Source organism: Patagioenas fasciata, chromosome 3 (genome assembly GCF_037038585.1).
Source record: "Patagioenas fasciata isolate bPatFas1 chromosome 3, bPatFas1.hap1, whole genome shotgun sequence".
In the NCBI taxonomy this organism is placed as follows: domain Eukaryota; kingdom Metazoa; phylum Chordata; class Aves; order Columbiformes; family Columbidae; genus Patagioenas; species Patagioenas fasciata.
Window position 1 is genome coordinate 125,695,830 of NC_092522.1, and position 20,032 is coordinate 125,715,861.

Genomic DNA, 20,032 nt, shown 5'->3' on the forward strand with positions numbered 1-20,032 from the left:
GCCCAAGGGAGCTTCAAGGCCACCTCGGAAAGCTGAAAACACGATGTAAATCAACAGACTAGCAGCAGTGAGACTCGGGCGCGTGGGTAGCTCGTGACCACGGACGATATCCAACCAGCCAATGCACGCCTGGAGCGTGGACGCGTGATCAGGAAACAACTGCATACATAAGGAGGCTTGGTTCTGTAATAAGTGGCTTCACTTGAATTCATATTGAACTGTGTGGAGTCCGTGAGTTTTTGCCCTCGCAGGAAGGGACCTCAAAACACCATCTTCCATCAACTGGTGTGTTCTGCTCACCCCGGACCTCCAAAGGGCTCCTCGCTCAACGCAGCATCTTCCCAGCTCACGGGTCCTCCCGGCACTGGGCTGGGACTGAACGGGGCAGCCGGGCTCAGCGTGTCCCTCTGTCCTGGGACACTGGGGACTCAGCCCCGGCAGGACAGGGGACAACACGGACACACGGGACACAGCGGGGACTCGGCCGCTGCTCCAGCCTCCTCAATCACACCAACCACTGCATTTCACCTGCGTGCTCCTCCACTCAGTTAAACGACGCTGGAGTTCGCTGAAGCTTAACATTAGGAAATATCGTCAGTCTGAACTTGTGGGTCTCATGAGCAAAACAAACCGAGCAGTAGCTCTGCTTTGGTGCTCAAACGCACTTAAACTCGGCCAGATTTCAGCACTAGACACGCAGTTCGCCTCAGACCTGCCCCACTAACAGCGTGCTCGCAACCTTTCAAAAGGGACTTCTTGGGTGGTTTTTTACATCTTGAGTCACTTTGTTGTTCTCTGCAGCTTTCCAGCGCAGCTTTGGTGCCTGTGACACACAACCCACCGCCGAGGACTCGGCTCCTTGTCTGCCACCAGATGCAGATCCTCTCCCGAGCCCCGGTGCTCCCCCAGGGCACCGCTCTCCCTGCCCGGGGCTCCGCGTTCTTCATTCCCAAAACGTAAAATATTCCGGCTTCGTGTAGTGAAAAATGGCGCAAAAATTAATGCAGTTTATCAGCAAACAGGTAAGCACCTTCCCTTCGCTGCTGGGTGTTCCTCCGCCAGTCCTGACCTCACACAAAGGTGTTGGCAAAACAGTGCTTTATGGGCTTCTCACCAAAAGGAGCTGAACCTCTGCTTGGTACAACACGTTCAGAGGAAGGAGTTTGTCGGGTGTCCTGCCACGGCCTTCCTGGCAGCTCTGGGGACGCCGGTGTCCACGGACGGCACCCAAAGGGACCCTCTGCGGTCACATTCTGCACGAGAACTCAGGGAACAAGGCGCGTTCCCAGCGCCCGGGGTGGGCGGACGAGACGGACAGAAGTACATTTTGACAACGAGGACGTCCTCTTCTGGGCAACTCTGAGTCAGCTCCCTTGGGTGGAAAACTGGAGCATTTTAGTGTGTGTGAGTTCAGTGCGTGTGGGTACAAACCTCACCTTGGGAGTCACTGGGGGGGGGCAGGGAGTGACACGAGGGCCGCGGCTCCCGCGGGGACACCGCGCTGGGTCCCGGCTGCGGAACGGCCCCCGGACCCAGCCGCCCCATCAACAGCGCGAGCTCGCGGCCCTACAGAGCTCAACTGGGAAAGGGCTTCAAGCAAAGACGACTTTTAGAGAAGCTAAGCAGGCAAACCGAGGAATCCACACTTTTCCCCTACAAATGTTCCCTGCCTACCATTAACAGAGTGAGGATAAGGTAATATTTCATTTCTAGATACAGGCTGAATCAGTGAAAATGAAGTTTGCCTTTTAGGGCTAGAATTTCATTACAATGTTAACTATTCTTTCATTTCTAGGATGGTAATTAGTATCAGCAAACTGCCCCACCATGAAATGCATTTTGGCACACGGGGCCCACTGCCCACAGAGACGCGGTGGCTGCGTCAGGAGGGCAAGCTCACGCTACAGCTCCTCTATAGGGGGACAGTCCCCTCTTCGGGATGACCCTCATCAGCACGTCTGTACATGGAGAAAACTCAGCTGAGTGTTCCAACACAATTCCCAGCTGAGATGGGACGGGCTGGTCTCTGCTCCCAAGTAGCAAGTGATGGGACCAGAGGACACGGCCTCAAGTTGCCCAGGGGAGGTTGAGGTTGGATGTGGGAACAATTTCTTCCCCAAAGGGCTGGGGGCATTGGAACAGGCTGCCCAGGGCAGTGCTGGAGTCACCATCCCTGGAGGGGTGGACAGACGGACAGGAGGTTCTCAGGACATGGGGCAGGGACAGGACTGGTCATGATCCTACGGCAGAAAGGATTCCATGGTTCTCGGACACTCACCTTCAGCGTGTAGACGCCCATGCGGCCCGGGACCTTGTAGAAGATGCCCTCCTCGCCACGGGAGTTGGTGTGCAGCATGGCGTTGAGGCACGCCAGCGGAGACGTCCCGCTGCAAACAGACACAGCGTCAGCGCCCGGGGCCGGCCCCGCAGCCCGAATCACACAGCCCCGCGCACACAGCCTGGTACACACACACAGACCCGCACACACACACACACACACACACACACACACACAGCCCCGCGCACACAGCCTGGTACACACACACAGCCCCGCACACACAGCCTGGTACACACACACAGACCCGCACACACACACACACACACACACACACAGCCCCGCGCACACAGCCTGGTACACACACACAGCCCCGCACACACAGCCTGGTACACACACACAGACCTGCACACACAGCCCGGCGCACACACACACACAGCCCCGCGCACACACACACAGCCCCGCGCGCGCACACGCACACAGCCCCGCACACACATGCACAGCCCCGCGCACACGCACAGCCCCGCACACACGCACAGCCCCGCACACACGCACAGCCCCGCACACACGCACAGCCCCGCACACCCACACAGCCCCGCACACCCACACAGCCCCGCACACCCACACAGCCCCGCACACCCACACAGCCCCGCGCGCACACCCACACAGCCCCGCGCGCACACCCACACAGCCCCGCGCGCACACCCACACAGCCCCGCGCGCACACCCACACAGCCCCGCGCGCACACCCACACAGCCCCGCGCGCACACCCACACAGCCCCGCGCGCACACCCACAGCCCCGCGCGCACACCCACAGCCCCGCGCGCACACACGCACAGCCCCGCGCGCACACACGCACAGCCCCGCGCACACACGCACAGCCCCGCGCACACACACACACAGCCCCGCGCACACACACACACAGCCCCGCGCACACACACACACAGCCCCGCGCACACACACACAGCCCCGCGCACACACACACAGCCCCGCGCACACACACACAGCCCCGCGCACACACACACACAGCCCCGCGCACACACACACACAGCCCCGCGCACACACACACACACAGCCCCGCACACGCACACACAGCCCCGCGCACACGCACACACAGCCCCGCGCACACGCACACACAGCCCCGCACACACACACACAGCCCCGCGCACACACACACACAGCCCCGCGCACACACACACACAGCCCCGCGCGCACGCACACACAGCCCCGCGCGCACACACACACAGCCCCGCGCGCACACACACACAGCCCCGCGCGCACACACACACAGCCCCGCGCGCACACACACACAGCCCCGCGCGCACACACACACAGCCCCGCGCGCACACACACACAGCCCCGCGCGCACACACACACAGCCCCGCGCACACACACACACAGCCCCGCGCACACACACACACAGCCCCGCGCACACACACACACAGCCCCGCGCGCACACACACACACAGCCCCGCGCGCACACACACACACAGCCCCGCGCGCACACACACACACAGCCCCGCGCGCACACACACACACAGCCCCGCGCGCACACACACACACAGCCCCGCGCGCACACACACACACAGCCCCGCGCACACACACACACACAGCCCCGCGCACACACACACACAGCCCCGCGCACACACACACACAGCCCCGCACACACACACACACAGCCCCGCACACGCACAGCCCCAACGTCCCACGTCCACCTTCTCTTCCCGCAGAGAACCCGAGCTGAAGCTGCCCCGGCAGCGCCGTGAAACCAGCGCAATGCGCCCGCGCTCCCGTCCCAGGGAGGAAAAACAGCAAAGAAACCCCAAGTTCGGCCTCTCCAAAGCGTTTGTGCAGAACATCGGGCGGTCCCACACCGCTAAAGCTCTGGATGCTCGGTGCTGCTCATCCGGACCTAGGGCAGATCTGTCCCGAGCTGACGATGCAGAGATATTTCAAAGCGCGGGACGTTTTAGAGCCCCCGGCACACTGAAACGAGGGCCGCGGGACAAAGCGTGGAAGCCAATCACACAATGTTCCCCAAAAAGAGCGGGGATCCTCGGTCCCAGCCAGGAGAGCCGGGGCAGAGCACCCGTGCTCCCAGCGCTGCTCGTGGAGTTTCTCTGTCTGACCCCGTCCCGCTGCCGACAGGGACAACCGCGGGTGGACACGGAAGGACAAGTGACTTTTGTCCCCACCGCGGGTCAGGCTCAGCATGTCCTCTGCCACACGGGCGTCCTCGCTCATAGAGCATCTCAACACCCAGCACAGCTCTTGCACAGAAAATAAGCAAGAGGCTTCTGCCCCCCAACACCCACGGGCTGGAACCAGAACCATCGAATTGACCAAAATCTTTAAGTTGTGATTAAATGAAATTCCCAAGCAGGAGAGAACAGCTGTTTGTCTGTGACACTGACGGCAGCAGCAGAGCTCTGAGCCTGCAGGAAGGGCGGCCGGGCACCCAGGGCAAGGACCAGGAGTCACTGCAGAGTCCAGGGAGGGACACAGAGATGCTGAGGGGTCTGCAGCATCTTTGTGATGAGGAGACTGAGAGAGCTGGGGCTGCTGAGTGGAGAAGAGAAGCTGAGAGGGATGTGATCAATGATCAATAGCTCAGGGGGGGTGTCAGGGGATGGACCAGACTCTGTTCAGTGGTGCCCAGCGCCAGGGTGAGGGGCAACGGGCACAGACTGAAACACAGGAGGCTCCATGTGAACATGAGCAGGAACTTCTTTGCTGGGAGGTGCCAGAGCCTGGCCCAGGCTGCCCAGAGCGGGTGTGGAGTCTCCTTCTCTGAGACATTCAGACCTGCCTGTGACCCTGCGGGATCTGCTCTGGTGACCCTGCGTGACCTGCTCGGTGACCCTGCGTGATCCGCTCTGGTGACCCTGCGTGATCTCTGTGACCCTGCGTGAGCAGAGGGCGCTGGGGATCTGCAGAGAGCCCAACCCAGCCAGGCTGGGCCTGTGTGGTTCTGTGATTTCCTACACACTTCCAGATCCTTTCCCAAGGTCTCACCCCAGGCACAGCCGCCCCTCGGCATCTTGTCGCTCCTGGATGGGATTTCTGCAGGGGAACACTGGGATTTCTGCAAGGGAACATTGGGATTTCTGCAGGGGAACACTGGGATTTCGGGATTTCTACAGCAGGCACTACCCCAGAGCTGCACACAAGTGCCGTCTGTCCCGGCGCAGCCGTACCTGGCAGGACGCACAGCTCTCCTGTCCCACCACCGCTCATCGTCACACTCCCGTCGCTGCCCCTGGACAGGGCTCCGTTTCCACTCCTTTCCGGCTCACGACAGCCGGCTGAGCAGCACCCAGCACCCGGAGCTTGGGGCCCTTTCCTTTGGGAAGAGGTGTTGCTGCACCACCGCAGCCCCTGCCCCGTGCTCCAACAGCCTGCTAACAAAGAAACGTGCAGCGAGGCTGGCGTGACGTTTATTGTTGGAGATGAAGCTCGTTCTCCTCTGAATGGGAAGATTTCATCCCTTGCTCTTTCTTTGCTGCCCCTTCGCTCAGAGTCCCCCAATACTCACTTGATAGTTCTTCCAGCTACCTGTGTTTCGCACGCAGCCCACCTGTTGTTGTTTTAATGCAATAGGTGCCCAAGACTGGCCGGAGGAGCCAGCCATTTATTTCATTGCTGCCTCTTTTCCCTTTCCAATAACAGGCCATCTCCACTGGCCAGGACCACGCAGCGGATCAGCAGCCGTGTCCAACGGCTCCTGGCACTCAGAACCAGCAGCGCCAGAAGCAGATGAAGGGACACACGAGCTCCTGCCACTCCAGATCCATCGTTACCCACTAATTCACTCCAGCCCCGTCCATCCCGCCCAAACCCGTCCTGCTCTGCACACAGAGACACATCCCATGCTGCTGACCATCGCTAACGGGACCACTCATAGACCATGGTTAACGGGACCGCTGATGGACCACCGTTAATGGCACTGCCAACTGACCATGGTTAACGGGACCATTGATAAACCACCGTTAATGGCACTGCCAACTGACCATGGTTAACGGGACCATTGATAAACCACCGTTAATGGCACTGCCAACTGACCATGGTTAACGGGACCATTGATAAACCACCGTTAATGGCACTGCCAACTGACCATGGTTAACGGGACCATTGATAAACCACCGTTAATGGCACTGCCAACTGACCATGGTTAACGGGACCATTGATAAACCACCGTTAATGGCACTGCCAACTGACCATGGTTAACGGGACCATTGATAAGCCACCGTTAATGGCACTGCCAACTGACCATGGTTAACGGGACCATTGATAAACCACTGTTAATGGCACTGCCAACTGACCATGGTTAACGGGACCATTGATAAACCACTGTTAATGGCACTGCCAACTGACCATGGTTAACGGGACCATTGATAAACCACTGTTAATGGCACTGCCAACTGACCATCCTTAATGGGATCATTGATAAACCACCGTTAATGGCACTGCCAACTGACCATCCCTAACGGGACTACTAATAAACCACCATTAATGGGACAGCCAACTGACCATGGTTAAAGGGACCATTGACAAACCACCGTTAATGGGACTGCCAACTGACCATGGTTAATGGGACTGCTGATAAACCATCGTTAATGGGACTGCCAACTGACCATGGTTAATGGGACCACTGATAAACCATCATTAATGGGACTGCCAACTGACCATGGTTAATAGGACTGTTGATAAACCATCATTAATAACAGGATCGCTGACAGACCGGTCCTTCCAAGGCCTCACACAGGCCGCATCCCTCAGACCAGATGATGCAGAGCTCAGTCGGACTACAACACGACTGCTTTGTAGCTCTGATCTACTCCATGTCCCGTTACGGGAAGCTGCACTGGACCCGAGTCGTAGAATCACAGAACACCGGGTTGGAAGGGACCCCAAGGTCCAGCCTTCCTTGGCAAAGCCTGGTCTAGCCAAGCTGGCCCAGCCCTGTCCAGCTCAATCTCCAGCTGGGGAACCCGTCGCTTCCCTGGGGGATCCGGTAGAGCTCAAGCGCCCACTCGATTTCCAAAGCTTCTGGCCCGCAGGGCTCCCCAGCGCTGCAGCCACGCTCGTCCACCGCCCCGGGCTCTCGGTAAGCTCAAGTTGTGGCTCCTGCCATGAAGCCGAGGGAGTGGAGGGGATGCACAAACCTGCTCCGTTCCACCGCCACCCGGCCAGCAGATCCTCCCGGTGCGGACGGACAGCACCGCAGCGGAGAAAGAAACCCCCATCGCGCTCAGAAACAGCGGCTGCTCCCAAGGAAACCCCAGCAGACACCGCCCCTGCCCCAGCCCCATCCACCACCCATCCCCATGGAGCGCTGTTCGCATTTCACTGTTTCGTTAAGAATCTTCCCAAATGAGTCAAGACCATTTATTACTCTTCCCATCGTGTTAAGTTTCCACGTCCCCCTGTGCTCACGGACCGCTCTGTTTTCACCCAATATTAACGACCGCTACGGAGTGGCCGCAAAGGGATCTCACCCTCGTAGTCAATGCGAGGTCAAAATATTTGGCCAGATGCTGGCAATTTGGTGCCAATGACAGCACTGAGGGCACAGAGGAGTCTCAGGTGTTCCGCACCCCAGGAAGCCCAGCATAGCAGCTGGATTTGAACATGAGCAGCAGAACACCCCGTAACGCCTGGACCCCATGGGTACAACACGTGGGTGCAACACGTGGGTGCTGGAGCTTGGGGTAGTTCTGGAAACGAGGAACCAAAATGACATTTCCTCCTACCAGCTCCCAGCCTGCGATGCCCTTCTCTGGGCCAGGACAGCCCCTGTTAACAGAGCAGTGGGCACAACGCCAACCCGGGTTCACGGCACTCAGCTGCGAGTTTTGATATCAACCAGTGGAACGAAGATCTCCATCTGCACAGGGCACGCTCCGGATCTACCGAACTGCTCGGGCTTCCCCCAGGAACTGCTGGAAGAGTCAGGATGTTTCATTAACACTGAAACGTTATGCCACATCCTGTATTATTACAGCTAATTAGGCAGGATTCCAGCAAGTTTTTCAAGCCAGATAAGTGGTTTTACATCACAGGCACTAACAAACGATGTGAAAAATGACATTTCCCACGAGGCTGCCACGCACTGGGGTGCAGGTGAGAGCTGCCGGGTCACTGCTGCTCCGGCCTCGCAAAGCCCGGCCTGAGCTGCTCCCACCTGAAGCTCCGCTCTGCACCTTGGTGGGACAAGCAGAACCCAACTGTCCCGGCTCCCGCCTGAAGCTCCGCTCTGCACCTTGGTGGGACAAGCAAAACCCAACTGTCCCAGCTCCTGCCTGAAGCTCCGCTCTGCACCTTGGTGGGACAAGCAGAACCCAACTGTCCCGGCTCCTGCCTGAAGCTCCGCTCTGCACCTTGGTGGGACAAGCAGAACCCAACTGTCCCGGCTCCTGCCTCCCCCTGACAACTCAGCTCAGCACCAGAATACCTGCGCTGTTCTCATCCCGAACCTCGGTTTGCACTTAAAATAAACCCCGTGCGCAGCCGAGGCGTTGCAAGTTCACCCGGCCGGGGGAGAGGCGAGCCCTCTGCTAACAAAGCAGTTCATGTCGGTCACACACTCCTGTTCCATCAGACCATGCTCCTGACAGCAAAAGCACGAGAAGAGGATAAACCCTGATGTGACTCAGACACCCCCAGCTCCAGAAGGTCCCGGTGTGCTGACCAAGGCTCCAAGCGGTCCCTTTGGACGCAGCCGCGGGCCAGCACGGTGCTGCTGCTCCCCTGCACACCCTGCCCTGAGCCGCACGCTGGAGCTGCGCCTGCGCTTCTGTGGGCAGAAAGGATCCTTAGCTGCGTTTTCACAGCAACGCATCACCTAAACTTCTTATCGCACGAGGGAACAGCGCGTTAGCGACAGCTCCAGAACAGCAAACCTGCTGCAATGATTGCGGTGATAAACGTGCTGCTCACCTCTATCGATTGCCCAGCGCCAGCCAGCGACAAACGGACAGCAGGAACAGCAGGGCGGTTCAGCCCCAGCAACACTGGAGACGGCTCGGACCAGAACAACGTTAACTCGGCCGACCGGCTCAGCTGACGTAAACAGCCACCTAAGGCTCTGTTCACTGACACGAGCTTGTGTTACAGTAAAATAAATACATTTGCAAGGGTTTGGAGGATGCAAAGGTAACTATAACGACATCAACCAGGGTTAATTTGGTTCCCGTGGTGTTAGGCGTGCGCTCTGAACCTCCCGCGTTCTCGCTCCTGCCAAGGCCGAGGGCAGCACAGCCTTTCGGTGAACCTGCCACAAACAGGCAGCGAACCCGGCGCAAATCAGCCCCGTGGTGCCCACGAGGGGTCTCAATCCTGGCCCTCGTGCCCAGGCCAGGGACCTTCTTCAGAAACACTGGGGAACACCCATTTGTTCGCTGGTTGAAGTCTTAAACCATTTTACTTCCCTGTGTCACGCGCATTACCCTGGCAGCACGTTCCAGCGGAGGAAAGCCAGGGAGCAGCGCAGCCACCCGTCCAAACAGACCTCGATCAGAAGGGGGTGAAGCGGCCCGGGCGCTGCCGGGGGCTCAGGCCAGCAGCAGGATCGTTCCGCGTGTGGGTGTGTGACAGCACGAACGCCCCCGTACGTACCGGTGAGCACCAGTGCCCGCCGTGCAGACCCCGGCCACAACCACCGCGGCTCCTCGGCACCGGGCTCCCGGCTCACCACGAGCAAGGCCACTGATCCACCGAACTCATGGACCTCTATACTTAGAAACTTGTGACGGCTACATACGCCGTGTTTTTAACACTGCTGGCTAAGCGAGGGGGTTTGGCTGCTTCTAAATATTGACTCTATTCTGAAAAGTAACATTTCCCATCTCTGCGCTTCCATTAACAGATCAGAAAGTGCATCTCAAAGTGACGCGCAGCAAGTGGCGGTCCCTGCGTGTGCAGAGCAGGCACTTCACCCACGGCACCAGGGGCGAAACCAGCACAATAACGTTGTATTGCGACCACACGGCACCAGCGGGGCAGAACTAACAGCCTAACCCCAGCCCCGGGATAGCAGCGCCGGGGGCAGCGGAGCCGCGAGGCCCGTCCATGGCACAAGGGGAGACCCACGTGCTGAGCTCGCGCCCTGCTCTGAGCTGCTCGACGTTTCAGACACACACGTACATACCCAACTTTCCCTCTGAAAACGTCAAATTCGAGCCATCCTTAAATCACAGCACTTCAAACCCTTTGTCTTCCGCTCTAAACGGAAGCTTAATATAAAGTGCATCCAACAGCGAGCGTCTTCATTTCACGTCGGCACCGCACCGCGGGTAACGGGGTAAAAATGCCCCAGTGAACTGAACGGGGTTTAGGAGTGAGGGGTTTGCCCCACTTGGGGTTCTTTGAGCATCCCCTTCTTCCCCACCTGCCATGTAAATCAGACATTCACACAAACAGCTGTTTATTAGTATGTTAAAATACGATGGGTTTGAAAACGAATAATTTCAGATCTACAGAAGTAACAGAGCAGAGGAACTGTGAGCGGACACTGCGGAGTCAGCTCCGAGCTCGTTAAACACGTTCACGTGAGCAGAATCAACTCCGAGCTCGTTAAACACATTCACCATTCAGAAAAGCAGCTGGTTTCACACGTTAAACGCTGTAAAGCCCAACCTGCAGTGCCAAAAGCCGCACAAGAACAGGCCATGCAAAGCGAGCCCGAGGCGGGATACGGGGTGCTGGGGACACGGGGTGCCGGGGACACGGGGTGCCGGGGACACGGGGTGCCGGGGACACGGGGTGCTGGGACCCCCCATGCCACTGTCCCCGATCCCCAGCCGTCACACACGTGCACACTGGGGTTTGCATCGCAGCGCCAATGCAAACACATGCAGGGATGGGGAGGGAGCAGAAGCGCCAGCACCGGGGAAACCACCAGCACCGGGGGCTACGGCTGCGCCACGCAAGCAGGTGCTGTTGTAACGAAGGCTTTGCAGCTTGGGTTAGCGGAGAGGAGCAGCTTTACGACAATCAGCAGTGGTTCTTACCTTCTGGAGTTGGAGTGCAACCCAAAAAAAGGAGAGAAACACCCCTTTAAAAACTTGAGCACAACAATTGGCTGAGCATTAACAGAGCCCCCCCCCGGCCACCAGAACTGCGGTTGAGAGTTTGAGGCACAGCCGCACTGACACTGCGAGCAGGTCCCGTCACACAGGTACGGGCGGGGGACGGAGACTCTCCCAGGCTGTTCCCAAAGCAGCTGCCGTGCAGCCGCCAGCCCCAGGGCCGCGTTCCCAGCCTCCGCCAGCTAATGAACCTCTAACCGCCACCTCCGCGGGTAATTAACAGCGCCCAGCGATGCAGCACCGGCTGGGGCAGGTGACGTGTCTGTGCTATAAACCACTTCTAACCGCCAGCACACAGAGTGCACGGGGACCGGTGCAAGGTGGGAACGAGGGGAGCGCGGATGGAGTCGCGGACACGGGGTGAAGGGAATCGGATCAGCCTGGAGCCGTGATAACACGCCAAAATCGGACTTTACCATTTGTATTACCAGTCTGTGATGCCGACTGAAGCGGCCTGTGGAACACGAGCCGAGCCCGAGCCCTCAGAGAGCTCGTCTGCCCGTCCCGCTGGGGCTCCCGCTGGAACGGCCCCGGTCACAGCCCCGCGCCGCGCCCCGAGCATCCCCAGCGACCCGCGCTGCTCGCTCCCGGGGGCTGCGCGGACACCAGCGCGTGCTCGTTTTAAACGGGGAATCCATACAGAAGCATCTGCCCCTACGGGTTTTGGGGCACAGAGCTGAAGTTTCAAAGTATTTAAGTTCCCCCCCTTTATATTTCTGCTACAGAACCACGAGCCAGGTCACAGTGCGGATAAACCCTGAGCGCAGGTGTGTTTTGAGACCTTGGCTCTGGTGTTTTCTGGAAGAGCGTCCGCCTGTCAGACTCCCGCAGTTCACCACCCGAGCACCTCTTACACCCCTTTCCCCTCGCAACAGCCAATACACTCCCACACGTGACACAAACCATGTGCAATTCCATGGGGACACAGCAAACGGCTACGAGCACAGCCCGGGACAGGACCAGAGCAGTGGAACGCTCTATTAGCCATGGATTTGAGCCTTTCCAGAAGGGACATGGAAAGAGGCACCTAGTCAGAGTTCGTCCTACATAAAATAAATGCATTTAGCGCTCCCTGCTAATGGCAACACCACAATCTTCCTCTATAAGTACTCTCTTGGAACTATTATTTTTCAATCATCATCTCCCCTTACATGTGTTATTTATGGCACCCACGGGTTTATCCCCATGCTTCTGCCAGACACCAAGTGGCACAGGAACCCTTGGTATGTCAGCTTTCAGCTGAATGAATGGTAATGGAGCAGAAGAGCAACACAGGCTGTGAGGGGCTGCAGAGCTGGGGACCCTGCAGGATGGGCTCTGTGTGCTGGGACCGATGGGGAGCACAGCCAGAGCTGGGGACCCTGCAGGATGGGCTCTGTGTGCTGGGACCGATGGGGAGCACAGCCAGAGCTGGGGACCCTGCAGGATGGGCTCTGTGTGCTGGGACCGATGGGGAGCACAGCCAGAGCTGGGGACCCTGCAGGATCAGCTCTGTGTGCTGGGACCGATGGGGAGCACAGCCAGAGCTGGGGACCCTGCAGGATGGGCTCTGTGTGCTGGGACCGATGGGGAGCACGGCCAGAGCTGGGGACCCTGCAGGATCAGCTCTGTGTGCTGGGACCGATGGGGAGCACAGCCAGAGCTGGGGACCCTGCAGGATCAGCTCTGTGTGCTGGGACAGATGGGGAGCACAGCCAGAGCTGGGGACCCTGCAGGATCAGCTCTGTGTGCTGGGACCAATGGGGAGCACGGCCAGAGCTGGGGACCCTGCAGGATCGGCTCTGTGTGCTGGGACCAATGGGGAGCACAGCCAGAGCTGGGGACCCTGCAGGATCGGCTCTGTGTGCTGGGACTGATAGGGAGCACAGCCAGAGCTGGGGACCCTGCAGGATCGGCTCTGTGTGCTGGGACTGATAGGGAGCACGGATCAGCAAGGCTGGAGTGACACCATGTGAGTGGGGCAGGGGACACTGAGGGACAGGATCCACCCAGAGGGACCTGGACAAGCTGGAGCAGTGGAGCCATGAGAACATCATGAGGTTCAACAAGGCCAAGTGCAAGGTCCTGCCCCTGGGTCAGGGCAACCCCGGTATCGGTCCAGGCTGGGGATGCAGGGATGGGGAGCAGCCCCAGGAGGAGGACTTGGGGTGCTGGGGTGAGACATTGGCCATGACCCGGCCATGTGCGCTGGCAGCCCAGAACCCACCCGTGTCCTGGGCTGCGTCCCCGGCCCCGTGAGCATCAGGTTTGGGGGATCCTGCCCCTCTGCCCCGCTCTGGTGAGCCCCCCCTGCAGTGCTGGTCCAGCTCTGGGTCCTCAGCACAGGACACACATGGAGCTGCTGCAGAGGGGCCAGGGGAGCCCCAGGAATGACCCGAGGCTGGAACAGCTCTGCTGGGGACAGGTGAGAGAGCTGGGGGGTTCAGCTGGAGAAGAGAAGCTCCGGGGAGACCTGAGTGCGGCCTTTCAGTGCTTAAAAGGGGTGATAAGAAAGATGGTGAAGATGTCCCTGCTCATGGCAGGGGGACTGGGGGAGCTGGGAAGGTCCCTCCCACCCAAACCACCCTGTACCCCCATGAATCCAGGCTGCCCGTGCAGCGTGGGCACTGCCTGCAGACACAGGCTGGGGACACGGAACCACGGGACAAGGCAGCCTGGGGCTGGTGGTGGCCAAGGGCCATGAGCTGCACCTCCAGCTTTTCCTCACTTGAGGAAAAGTCCCGGTCAGGAGTCCCTGCCCAGTGCAGAAGATCCTGAGTGGCCAGAAGAGACAACTCACCCAAAATACCCCTGACCTCGTTAAATATTAATGTGTAACTATCACTATGACCAACGCTTGACAGCCCTTTGGCCAAAAATAGCTCTAACCTGTACCTGGCAGCAGAGACTTCCCACACAAACCCCACTTAGACATCAAGACATCATGAAGGTCTCAGAGAATACCCTGTGCTGCTGGTCTTCAGTTACTAATGCAAGTTGGTAACTCTTTGTTTGCTCCAGGAAAAGCCAAATCCAGCTTCCAGCTGACTAAAGGACTGCGGCAGCATTTCCTGCTCCAGCCCCTTCTCCTGAAGGCTTTCGGTAATGAACGGAGCCAAGCTGCAGATGAGTGTGGACCGACCCGGCGCGTTGCTGCCGGCCCCGAGGCAGCCGCGTCCTGCCCGTCCCCTTTGCAGCAGAGCAGCAGGAAAGAGCCCGGAGTCCTGCGCGGGACAGCCCCAGCAGCTCACCAACACCTCCATGGGCACTTCATTCCCGCCTTCCCGCAGAATGAACAAAAACAAACCTGAGAGACTGGAGGCAACCCGAGCGTGCTGGTTCTTGAACGAGCAGCGCAGATGCCCCTGCCCTGTGCACCCCCGTCCGCGCTCAGCGTCACCGGTATCCAACCCGTGAGACGCGCACGAGCTGCTCCAGCTCACCTGGAGGGCACCTTTAAAGCAGCTGCGGATTGGAGAATGTGGTGTTAGTGGACAGCCAGCTGATGGCTGCAGCCAGCTCAGCACCTTCCCAAACAGCTCAGCACCTTCCCAGCCAGCTCCAGCATCTGCAGCTTCACACCCTGGGAGCTGGGAAAGTCAGAGGTGTTCTGTATGAAGAGTGTGAGCGGTTGGACGCCCGTGCCCCAGCTGCACATCGAGGAGCAGCCCATTCAGCCAAGCTCCATGGCCACAAATAAGCCTGTTTGCGGTTGGCACCGCAGCCAAAGGCCGCTGTGCTAAGGCCCCTGGGGCCGGGCCCCCGACCCGGAGCCGTTGCCATGGGCAGGAACCCGCCGAGGCCGCCAGCCCAACCTCCACCAACGCAGGAGCGGCTGCAGCAGGTACCTCAGTCCAGCTCTGACCATCTCCACGAGTCCTGCTCTGGTGTTCCAGCACCCTTACGGTGAAGGAAAGCAGCCTCCTCTCACACCTAATCAGGATTCCCCAGCTCGCAGTGTGTGCCCATTGCCCTCAGTCCAGCGCTGTGAGCCCCCATGGAGAGCCTGGCTCCAGGTCACAGGGTTTTCTTCTTATGGAAGAAGTGAACGCTCACCAGAAACGCAGCCACCAGCTTACAAAAAGCCGTTTCGGATGCAGCAGCTTTGAAGGGTCCTGGCGTACAAAGAGCTGAGGCGGGAGGAGGTTCCGCTGTGGGTGACTCGGTGCCGCCAGAGCCGGGAGCAGTTCCACCCGCCCCAGACCCCGCACGGTGCTGATCTGGCAAACAGCGGGTACCGGCCTCCCACCGCGGGACAGCATCAAACGGCAGCAGACCGGTTACTGCCAGAAGCTGTGAAAAGCTCTGTTTGAATAAATCAGCACTGCAAACCAAGTGCACCAAAGCTGCTGCTTCCGTGGGGAAGGACAACGGCTGGAAGGACGACTCCTTCCGCACCTCCTCCTGACCCCTACAGCACCGGCTCAGCCACGGCCACAGAACAACCCATCCTGACCCCTACAGCACCGGCTCAGCAACAGCCACAGAACAACCCATCCTGACCCCTACAGCACCGGCTCAGCCACGGCCACAGAGCAACCCATCCTGACCCCTACAGCACCGGCTCAGCAACGGCCACAGAACAACCCATCCTGACCCCTACAGCACCGGCTCAGCCACGGCCACAGAACAACCCATCCTGACCCCTACAGCACCGGCTCAGCAACGGCCACAGAACAACCCATCCTGACCCCTACAGCACCGGCTCAGCCGCGGCCACAGAACAACCCATCCTGACCCCTACAGCACCGGCTCAGCAACGGCCACAGAACAACCCATCCTGACCCCTACAGCACCGGCTCAGCCGCGGCCACAGAACAACCCATCCTGACCCCTACAGCACCGGCTCAGCCACGGCCACAGAACAACCCATCCTGACCCCTACAGCACCGGCTCAGCAACAGCCACAGAACAACCCATCCTGACCCCTACAGCACCGGCTCAGCCACGGCCACAGAGCAACCCATCCTGACCCCTACAGCACCGGCTCAGCAACGGCCACAGAACAACCCATCCTGACCCCTACAGCACCGGTTCAGCCACGGCCACAGAACAACCCATCCTGACCCCTACAGCACCGGCTCAGCCACGGCCACAGAACAACCCATCCTGACCCCTACAGCACCGGCTCAGCCACGGCCACAGAACAACCCATCCTGACCCCTACAGCACCGGCTCAGCCACGGCCACAGAACAACCCATCCTGACCCCTACAGCACCGGCTCAGCAACAGCCACAGAACAACCCATCCTGACCCCTACAGCACCGGCTCAGCAACAGCCACAGAACAACCCATCCTGACCCCTACAGCACCGGCTCAGCAACAGCCACAGAACAACCCATCCTGACCCCTACAGCACCGGCTCAGCAACAGAACAACCCATCCTGACCCCTACAGCACCGGCTCAGCCACGGCCACAGAACAACCCATCCTGACCCCTACAGCACCGGCTCAGCCACGGCCACAGAACAACCCATCCTGACCCCTACAGCACCGGCTCAGCCACGGCCACAGAACAACCCATCCTGACCCCTACAGCACCGGCTCAGCCACGGCCACAGAACAACCCATCCTGACCCCTACAGCACCGGCTCAGCAACGGCCACAGAACAACCCATCCTGACCCCTACAGCACCGGCTCAGCCACAGCCACAGAACAACCCATCCTGACCCCTACAGCACCGGCTCAGCAACGGCCACAGAACAACCCATCCTGACCCCTACAGCACCGGCTCAGCAACGGCCACAGAACAACCCATCCTGACCCCTACAGCACCGGCTCAGCAACAGCCACAGAACAACCCATCCTGACCCCTACAGCACCGGCTCAGCCACGGCCACAGAACAACCCATCCTGACCCCTACAGCACCGGCTCAGCCACGGCCACAGAACAACCCATCCTGACCCCTACAGCACCGGCTCAGCAACAGAACAACCCATCCTGACCCCTACAGCACCGGCTCAGCCGCAGCCACAGAACAACCCATCCTGACCCCTACAGCACCGGCTCAGCCACGGCCACAGAACAACCCATCCTGACCCCTACAGCACCGGCTCAGCCACGGCCACAGAACAACCCATCCTGACCCCTACAGCACCGGCTCAGCCACAGAACAACCCATCCTGACCCCTACAGCACCAGCTCAGCCACAGCCACAGGCAGAGCCCTTCAGGGAAGGCTGCACAGACACGGGGCGGACAGACGGACAGGGCTGCCTGGCGGATCCCTCCCTGCAGCTCCACAGCACTGGCCGCCCGGGCCTCGGAACACGCGATCCACACAACGCGGGCACTGAAAAGCCTGCGTGTCAGACGTGACGATGCTGCTACGACAGTCTCTGCGTTATTTTCTAGAGGCATCAGTGTGTATTTGTACTGCATTTGTGTATCTGCACTGCAGGAGCCGCGTGCCCAGCCGGGCCTGCAGCAGGTCCCGCCGCCCCGTCCCGTCCTGCCCGGCCAGAGGAACGAGCAGACGCTAAAGCTGAGCTCACCCAGGGCCTGAGCCCAGCCTAAGAGCAACACTGTAAGTGTTGTCTGACCTGCGCGTGTTTCCTCGCTCAGCATCGGAGCTCTCGGCAACAGCTCACCAGGAAAACACGCTTTGCTCAGCACAACCTTGAGGTGCCAAGGCACAGATCTTCATCAAAAGGAGACAGCAGGCAGACCGCACAGCACAAATGGCTTCCTCATCATTCTGACTATAGACATCAAGGATGGAGGCAAAACTCTGGACACGCTTACTCCATGGGAAATCAAATGGATTATCAAATATTTTCCATAATAATCCTGTATATTGGGCAAGAACGTCTAAAAGATGGATTAATGGCCTGCAGAACCATGGCGGGCTTCTCATTTCCAGCCAGCAAAGGCAGGAGGAATGGGGGAAGGAGTGAAGAAGGCTGCTGGGAACCCAGGGCTGCGGGCGGGCAGCTCAGCGCGGAGCTCCCTTGTGCCACACATCCCAGGGATGCCCAAAAAGCAGCGAGATACCACGTGCAGTGTCAGCTCTCACTGACACTGAGCTGATGTTCGCATGTGTTTCATTGCTTAATTAGTGCTAACGGCAAAAAGGTCACTGTGCTGGGCCAGAGGTTCACAAGCCAGCGCAGCGTTTTAGTGTCCCCTACAAAAACCCAATGGCTAATAAGAACAACGCGGTGGAAGGTATCTCCCAAAACCAGCAGCTCCTCGGGTACGCTCGTGCCGATTTCAACATGCCCAAGGGGATCAATGAAACCCAACGACAAGCGGACAATTCTGATTTCACAAAGCACTTCCCAAAGCAAAGCCCAGGGCCAGACAGGGCTCAGGCTGCCAGTGCACCCGGTGTGCACCCACTCGGGTTCGCCCTGCAGGCAGGAGAGGGCCCCACGGGACCAGGGTGGCCAGGCAAGACAGCAAAGAGAGCAAATGGGGACGGCAGATCACACAGAAACCAACAGTTCTGGCTTCGGGATGCCTCGGATCTCTGGAACTGACACCGAGCACCGGTCCTGGGTTGACCTCTAAAAACCTCGTTATTTGAGTACTAGGATCAAATTATAAAGGCAGGTAAGATAATGAGCCATTATCACCCGAGGGTTTTGTACTGCTACTACAAAACAGAACATCTTCGGAAAGCCCAAACCGCGTCCAAAACGTCCGTTTGTCCTGCAGGCGGCAGCGCTCGGCTCCTGTCCGCACTGCACTCTGCTCCCGCCTGCACCGCGCTCGGCTCCCTGCGATTCCAAACCCGCCACAGCAGCGCAACCACAACAGCTTGCGGCCTGTGCGTTACACACGATCCAAACAATTGCCTTTTTCATTTATTAAGGGCAAACTGCGCTGAGGAACAACTCAACACCTTGACACACAGGCTGGAAGGAAGGCCCAGCGGGGCAGGCCGGAGCTGCACCAGGGACTGGCAATGCCGCAGGTCTTCGCCTCCATAAAGGTTTGTTACACCGACGGAAGGGGGAGATACAGCACAGCACCGCGAGCCAGAGCGGTGGATCACTGAGCTAAACAAACTGAGCTTCACGTCCGACTGCGCCCACAAACCTCTTCTGGGACTTAAGGCGCTGAGGAGTCTGCGCTGTCCTGGTGCTCAGCAGCAGCTTTTTAGACAGGAGAGCAACTCCCCAGATCAGCTCCAACGAGAGTCGAGGTTCAGAAGGACCGTAAGGCACCACGGCATCTCCGTTCGGAGCCTTTTTGACGGCTGTCTGGTCAAAAACGTGGCCTGGCCAGCCGGAGCCTGGGCCTTCGACGGCACAGCTGAGCTCCCGCGACAGCTCAGCCCAAGAACGCTCCGGATCGCTGCAGAGGCCCTGGCCGAGCGCTGGGTGTTTGCTGGGCTGGTGCTTCACCACCAGGTGTGCTGGTCCCTGTGTGTGAGCCAGGGCAGACACAGAGCTGCTGCTCACACTCCTGCTCCTGGTGATCCACAGTGTCTGACACAGAGCTGGAGCTGTCCCAGGACAGCTCAGCCATCCATGGACTGCTCCTGGTGATCCACAGCATCTGACATAGAGCTAGAGCCGTCCCAGGACAGCTCAGCCATCCATGGACTGCTCCTGGTGATCCACAGCATCTGACACAGAGCTGGAGCTGTCCCGGGACAGCTCAGCCATCCATGGACTGCTCCTGATGATCCACAGCATCTGACATAGAGCTGGAGCTGTCCTGGGACAGCTCAGCCAT

At 59.1% G+C, this 20,032-nt stretch overlaps 1 protein-coding gene across 1 annotated transcript in view; it reads right to left on the minus strand.

The window, feature by feature from the left end:
- The window catches only part of ASXL2 (ASXL transcriptional regulator 2), a 100,099-nt gene that overhangs the window by 55,552 nt on the left and 24,515 nt on the right, over window positions 1-20,032 (minus strand). Inside the window, exon 3 of the mRNA XM_071807223.1 lies at window positions 2,279-2,387. Coding sequence (XP_071663324.1) covers window positions 2,279-2,387 — 109 coding nt within the window. The remainder of the gene's footprint in view (window positions 1-2,278; window positions 2,388-20,032) is intronic.